The sequence below is a fragment of the Triplophysa dalaica genome, chromosome 4 (assembly GCF_015846415.1).
Source record: "Triplophysa dalaica isolate WHDGS20190420 chromosome 4, ASM1584641v1, whole genome shotgun sequence".
NCBI lineage: Eukaryota > Metazoa > Chordata > Actinopteri > Cypriniformes > Nemacheilidae > Triplophysa > Triplophysa dalaica.
The window spans coordinates 18343960-18351997 of record NC_079545.1 but is presented as its reverse complement, the minus strand read 5'-3'; the positions used below and the strand labels follow the sequence as shown (position 1 = coordinate 18351997).

The window sequence follows — 8038 nt, the reverse complement described above, 5'->3', positions numbered from 1 at the left end:
ATTTAAAGGGGTCATATGAAAGCGCTAAAATGAATATTATCATTTGTTTAAGATGTAATGCAATGTGTATACACAATTTAATGTAAAAAATTATGTATTTTTCACATGCCGTGCATGTTTGTCCCGTTTGCTATGATTGGCCAGTTAACCAGTGCGTAGTGATTGGTCGAATTTTGCAAGCGTGTGATGGAAATGTACCGCCTCTTACCATATTTGGAACATCACGTTCCAAAGCAACTGTAGTGACAGGAAGCCATACAAAATTTTCATTTTTTTGGTTATTATGTCTAAATATAGACTGTTAGTTGTCAGTTTGTTATTATAAGTGAAAATATTTGTGTTAGTTTTTAAAAACATTTTTGACAAACTCCTAAAATCCAAAAAGAGTTTTCCGTTAATTATGACAGGTGGTCAAGTAAAATTGTTAAGCACTGCATTTAAAAATACATGAACCAAAGATTAATGGAATCTTTTTACTATTATATTTGAATAGATATAAAAAAATGATATGTCAAGCTTTTTATAATTTAACATTATTATTTAGGGTGTCAATAAAGGAGTTTGTTAGATTAATAAAATGCTTCTTGATCAATCAAAATAGAGGATGTATGTAAACAACATTTTAAAACAGACCGCTTAAAGTGTCCGTCTATTGAAATCACATCATTCCAACTGTTACTATTGGTTCTACATTCTCAACATAAACGTTTTCTCACAAAGCAAAAAAGACTTATATAAGACTATATAAGACAGAAAACACGCAACACAACAGCAAAGAGAGTGTGTACATGTAAACTCACAGCATCATCAAGCAAATAATTAATTCTAAAGGTCAGAAATAAGGTGCAAAATTGCTAAAGAAAATGAATTAAAATTTCAATACGACCACCCTTTTTTGTTATTAATGAAAGTGTCTGCCAAAGATTCTGATACAAGATCATAAATTATCTGGGTGTTCTGTACGATTTCAAGCCAGCAGAACCAGCGGTCCGAGGCCTCCTGTGCTGGCTGCAAATCAAAGCACATCTTACTTTGTGAATAAATGATGAACTCTACCAGCTGTCCTAATGTAGAGGAAATTTTTAAACAAACGCTCACACTCGCTATATGTGTTTACATACAGACATGAAGAATTTGAAGTGAAATTAAGCAGCCATGCTTGGGGGGGTATGAAGTACGCTGGCGGGTGGATGTGTTTCAATGCTTTCATACACAGCTGTTGTCCTGCCCTCCGTGTTCTTGTCTCTTGAGTAATTACTTTGATTATAGACAGATAGAGAAGATGAGATCCAATTCTCCTGTGCTCACACATGCATAGACAAATACGGCCAATAGAGACACAGCAAACCCAGACTGGCAGACAAAACACACCTTGATACTCACGTCTTACTTAATAACCTTAATGAGTGTTTTTGTCTTGTTTTCAAGTGAATCAATTTAAACATCCTTAAATTTACTAGAGCAACAAGTCTGAATTCAAATTGACTGACTTAATGAAACTAAATTGATTGAAATATTGGGTAAATTGAAAGAAAAACCTGGTTTGTGCTTAGACGAGACAAACCAATTTGCAAAACAAAATAATCATTTATATTCACTGAACTCAAGTCTTAGTATATTATGCAGTTTCATGTGTCTTTTTACAATGATGTTATCCACTTTTTGCATTTCACATTCTTTTCAAAACAGGATTTGCAAATAGGTTTTGAATGTACAGATCAGATTTTGAGACATGCCAATGATGCGTGAGAGCGAGAAGCGGTTGCGATTGTGAAAAAAGCATCGTCTGGTGTGTCGAAAAGGTTTCTGAGTCTTTTTAAAGATCAGGAACAGAGTGTGGTTCATTTGCGCCGGGAATAAGCTGTCATCACCTGCCAAACTACCAGGCACATGCAAATGACAGTCATTTACCGTACATTTATTCTGAACACACTGCACCATAACAAGCACGCTGCCAAGCGTTACATCCTCTCAGAGCTCAACAATGAAAGAGCTAAGAACAGACCCACAAATACACTGGAGAGACGCTCCATGCCAGAACGGCATGCTCAGTCTTGGAAAACGGACACCGCTGTCACTCACCGATTCTGGCTGAAACAAACAGCAGGTGTTCGACCTCTCCCCCCTAATCCCACATATTTCCTGTAACTTTTATAAACCCCTCACCCCAGTCACAATCTCGTGTATCTTTTATAAGCCTCTCACCCTAGTCACCTCTTCAGTCACGATCTTGTAACATATTGTATCGTGAGGGTCCTATTGCTATGACGGTATCCAGGTTAATATCCAAACAAAATCGACGAGTGTGGTGAGAGCGAATTTTACTCTGGCTTTTCACTAAGGTGATGACGTGCGTGTGTGCGGCCGGTGTTTTATGAAGAAGAAGAATTTCTTCAATACAATAAAAATAATAAAAATTGACTTTTATACCTGTAAACCTTTATTTTACATTCGACTGTTTCTAATACTAGTTCAACGTTTTAATTCCCTTTTAAGTTACTTGTTATTTATTTGAAAGAACTATACACTTACTAATGCCATTATAAAAATATTTTTTACAAGAGTCCCTGCACATTCCCAAAATCTATGGTTTTAAACCTGATCTCACAGCAATTTGTATCTATTTTACGAGATGGCTTATTTCTATGTATAAGTAAAACGAACTAAAACTTACAATTACTAGTAAAACAACAAGGAGGCCTCACCCATAACTCCGCCCTTTAACCTATTTGTCACTAGTACAAATGTACATACAAATTAGTCACCTCATAAAATATGTATTAATTGCCATGAGATTATTTTGAAGAAGCGCAATTCTGAAATGAATAGTAATATAAAAAAAAATGCAGGCAAGGGAATAGAAACATATAAAAGCCTTCAAAGCACAATCCCTGACCTCAAATTTTTTCGTCACACATTGATCTGTCCTTAAGAGTTACATAATATCATGTCTGTGGACTGTGGGGATCAAGTGTAGTCTTTCTACCCCATGTCTAAACCCACGCAAGGTTTTGTTGCTTGCAAGATGAGTCAATATTACTGGAGAATTTAACCTTTATAGCATCACATTGATCCTCTGTGTCACATGTCCATTAAAGTAAACTTTTAAAACGTCTTCAGTGAATGCAGGATCAATAAATCAGGCCCTCATATAGATACAAGGCAACACAATAAAGTATGTTTAGGACATTTACATGACTTTGGTGAAAAAGGCCTTTCTGCAAGAAAATCTATTTAAATGTTCCCCCAGTCAGAATTATAAAATAGAGTGCGTCAAGAATGAAAAATAAAGAAAACTAGTTACACTTTATGCACTTAACCAGCTACAATACACGCGTGTGCACATGCAGAAAATCGACACAGGGACAGAAATGATATGAGGCATCAATAAAAGATTACATCTCCAGATAAGACAGTAGCTTTTCTCTCCTAATGGCACTCTGTGTTCCTATTCCGCTAGGTTATTACTTGAGTAAAAGCTGGAGGTCTCAGATACTGTTTTGGAGATGCTACGAGAGGATGAACCATTGGAAGTGAGATCTCTGGAAGGGCTGTGACCTGCCTGTCTCCCCGCGGCCCCTTTGATGCTTCCGAAGGTAACCTTCTGGCCGTCTTCACACTGATGCATCACACAGGACACAGTGGTCTCCATTCGACTGGCCCGGTATAGACTCGTCTGGGTTTGGCGGTACCGGGTGGACTTAAGCTCCAGGCCCTCGTAGGATCCCTCAGGGACGCATGGGAAACAGCGGAATGCTTGCCTGAACCCGGCGCGAAATCTGAGCGAGAAGATAAAAATAGACATGACTTATGTCGAAACTGTGTTGAGGATGACGGATCGAAAGGTGAAAATAATTATAGAGTTTTGTTTGCTTTCAAAGGTTCTTGTGATGTGTGGCTTTAGTACCTCAGTTACACATTAGAGAACATTAAACTACAGCGCTGGACAGTGCTTGGGATCATTTTGAACAATAATGATATTATAGCAAATGTTGCAGCAACTCCGGAGAGAGCTAGATGTCCATGTGTGAGCGTCAATTACCATGTTTTCACTCCAGGTGAAATTACCTGTCATTGAGGCAGCAGTAGATAATGGGGTTGTACATAGTGGAGCTCATTGCCAGCCACATGATGGTCAGATAGACCTGCTGAGTGAAGGTATGTTCAGACAGGTCCGGGCGGAACTGATAAATCAGAAAAAACACGTGGTAGGGGAGCCAGCAAACGGCGAAGGTGCACACCACAACAATCATCATCTTCACCACCTGAGGGTTAAGCAAAGGAAATAGATTTTCAAATTTTGATGTCTGTAAATACACATATTTCTGTCTGATTTCCTAGAATTTGCATGCTGCCACATTCTACAAAACTGGCAGAAAGCTGACAGACATATTATTCCCCAACAATTTGCTCGAAAGCTTTCAGGTGGTCCACCTGCCCCAAGCCACTCACAGCATCCAGCATGACAAATATGACTACATTCAAACCACAATGAACTGTAATAAATAGAGACAGGCGCATAGTCAACTTTCCCAAACACCAGACTTAAACAAGTGTGAACATAGTTAACATAAATAATATGTCTTATAGCTGATGTGTATATTTATTAAATGTTAAACTAGTTTCTTCTATCCTACCATAAAGGGAATGTTCACTCAAAAATGAAAATTCTGTCATGAATTACTCACTCTCGAGTTGTTCCAAACTTGTATACATTTCTTTGTTTGGTTGAACACAGAGAAAGATTTTTGGACACTTCCTTGTCACCAAACAGTTCTTTGACACCATTGACAACCATAATAGAAAAAATGACAATGGTAGTCAAAAAGAGCTGTTTGCTTTCCTACATTCTTCAAAATATCTTCTTTTGTGTGCAACAGAACAAAAAAAGTAATAAAGTTATGTTTCCTACTATGGTGGTCAACGGTGGCCAAAAACTGTTTGGTTACAAGCATTCTTTCACGAATCTTTCTCTGTTTTCATCAGAACAAAGAAATGTACATAGATTTGGAACAACTCAAGGGCGAGTAAAGGATGACAGAATCTTTATTTTTGGGTGAACTTTTCCTTTAATGCAAAGAGACAACTATAAGAAATTATAAAATTATTGAACAGTATAAAAACTGGATCACAGTATTACTTTGTTAGTTTGAATGTGACCAATAGCATGAATTTGGTGAACAAATGATAAAATATCGGTACCACTTTACACTAAGGTTGTGTTTGTTAACATAAGTTAAAGGTGTGATGAACTGGGCTTATTTATTGTTTTATACTATTGTCTGAGGTCTACTTATGACGTTTGCGTGGTTTTTACATTCAAAAACATCAAAATCAGTAAGTAAAAGACATTTTTCTACCCTGGTTTTGAGGCCAGTTTTACAACGATTGGTTTGAATGGTGTTCTGCCTCCCCCACGTCTGTATTTCATGTGGCGCATTCGCACAGGATAAATAAAGCCAGTGATTTTACTGAAATTTACTAACTTTTTTCCCGGATACGATGGCAAGGCTTTGCTTATAGTTTGTAAAGCCTATAGTTATATGGTGTTTAATGATATCGGTATCTGTCAGCATTTGAGCTCCATGATTGAGAACCGGATAGAAGATCACCGCGATCACGAATCTTAAATGTTACGAGAGTTTTCATGATAAATAAACAAACAGGAGACTCCCGGTAACCTATGGATATAACCAGCACCCGAAATAATACCAAAACACTTCAAAACAGCCTCCATTATTTGAAAACGGTGGATAAAACCTTAAAAAATGATATATGAGCCCGCCAAATCACAGAGATGCCGATTCGCACTAATATTATCACAGGACCTCGGTGTTCGTCAAAATATAGTAGGTAATTTGTGGGGAAATTTTTACTTTTCAAATTACAGACATGACCTATTCGCACAGGATAAAGATCATGGACAACCTCTGCAATTATTACAAATGACTTGAGGTCCCCAGGTCACACTAATCCCGTGTGAATAGTGCTCAGGGCATGTCAAGCGATCTCCTACAAAGCAATAGTGATCAGATCAAAAATTGACAGCACAGCAATGCTTTTTAATTTTAGTCTCTCCGCCAGTCACTACTCTCCTCTTTCTCTGCTAGTGTTACCAAAGCTAAAATGTCTTTCTATACCACCAAGGTGAGCAATGCACCTTACACTCGACAACTTTTCAAGACATTTAACTCTCTTCTTTGCCCCCCTCCTCCCCCTCCCACTTCATCTTTGACTGCGGAAGACTTCGCTTTATTTTTCACTGAGAAAACATCATCCATCAGCAAACAATTTTCGGTACCTCAGACCTTGGTACACACCTCCCACACTTCAACCATCGAACTCTTCTCTTTCACCCCACTGACGGACACTGAAGTAATCAGACTTCTCTCCAGACACCCCACCACCTGTCAACTTGACCCAATCCCCCATGATCTCCTTCAGGCCATATCCAGCACACTCACACCTGCACTCACACACATCATCTACACCTCCCTTCTCACCAGCACTTTTCCATCCACATTCAAACAGGTCCAGGTCACGCCCCTACTGAAGAAACCCTCATACGACCCCTCTACTCCCGACAGTTACAGACCTGTCTCTCTCCTCCCATTCATTGTAAAAACACTTGAAAGGGCAGCGTTCAACCAGGTGTCTTCCTACCTATCCCAGAACAAACTACTGGATGACAAGCAGTCTGGCTTCAAAACGAACCACTCCACTGAGACTGCACTGCTATCGGTCACAGAAGCACTGCGGGTAGCCAAGGCGGATTCTAAATCCTCGGTCCAGATTTTGCTAGACTTATCTGCAGCGTTTGATACTGTCAATCACCAGATACTGCTAGCAACCTTGTCATCACTAGGTATCTCAGGCTCCCCTCTCCGCTGGTTCAAATCCTACCTCTCTGGCAGATCCTTCAGGGTGTAATGGAGGGGCTCGCTGTCCAATGCGCACCACTTGATCACTGGGGTCAAAAGGGTTCGTGTGACACCCATTTTCCTCTCTCTCCACTGGCTACCGGTCGAAGCCCGTATCAGATTCAAGTCACTTGCCTACAGGACCATCACTGGATCTGCACCGGCTTACTTTCACACCCTCCTGCACTCCTACACCCCATCAACCAAACCAGCGGCGTCTTGAATTGCCTTCTCATAAGGACAGTAAATCACGTTCCTGCTCATTCTGCTTCACAACTTCTTCCAGTTGGAACATTCTTATTAACTCTGTCCGGTCAACCACATCTCTCACAACATTAAAAAAACTACTTAAAACCCAACTCTTCTGTGAATACCTGGCAGACAAAAAAAACATTTCTCTCAACAGGTAGTGGTCTAGCTTTAGTTGAAACCAGTAACTTTGTTTTGGCACCTAATGTATTATGGCTCCTGTATGACATATCGCTTGTTGCTCCATTTACATTTACATTTAGTCATTTAGCAGACGCTTTTATCCAAAGCGACTTACAAAGTGTTAGGTTTGTGGTGCCTATAATGTCAACACAGTTATCCGTAAAACTGCAGTTGTTGGTCATACTAATTATTATGCACACCACATCCGACACACAATAAACATGCAGGCGTGAAATGACTACTGTCATTCTCAGGCAGGCACAAACATTTTAACACTAAATAGTCCACTGTTGCATTGGTGGTTTTAATGGAGAACAAATGCAGTGGTAGGCGGAGCTTGAAAGCAGTTAAAAGGATTTTTCTACTTAGAGAAGCTGTATAATGGAACACAGGAGAGCGATGGTAGAACTATTTGGAAAATATTTTTTTAATACCCGTTTGATGCCGCAGGATGAATAAAATGAAATAAAATGCTTTTATAATACCATAATTAATTATGACTCGTTTTGAAACTCGGATATACAGCAATCCATTTCTGAGGAAAAATGAGATTGGCTTTCAGTATTTTGTCTACAGTTGCATGACTGACATCTAAAGCCTGTTCCAGCAAGACATCAAAGGAGACTTCAATGGTCACCCTGTGCAGTCAATCGCTTGGTCTTCCTAGACTACGAGGCCTACTAATC

The 8038-nt window shown here is 39.2% G+C and overlaps 1 protein-coding gene across 1 annotated transcript in view; it reads right to left on the bottom strand.

Moving 5' to 3' along the window:
* Positions 1-428: 428 nt before the first annotated feature.
* tacr1a (tachykinin receptor 1a) overlaps positions 429-8038 on the bottom strand; it is a 29339-nt gene continuing 21729 nt past the window's right edge. Inside the window, exons 4-5 of the mRNA XM_056747111.1 lie at positions 4069-4265; positions 429-3779 (exon numbers count right to left, since the gene is read on the bottom strand). Of these exons, the coding sequence (XP_056603089.1) occupies positions 3449-3779; positions 4069-4265 (528 nt within the window). The 3' untranslated portion in view covers positions 429-3448. The remainder of the gene's footprint in view (positions 3780-4068; positions 4266-8038) is intronic.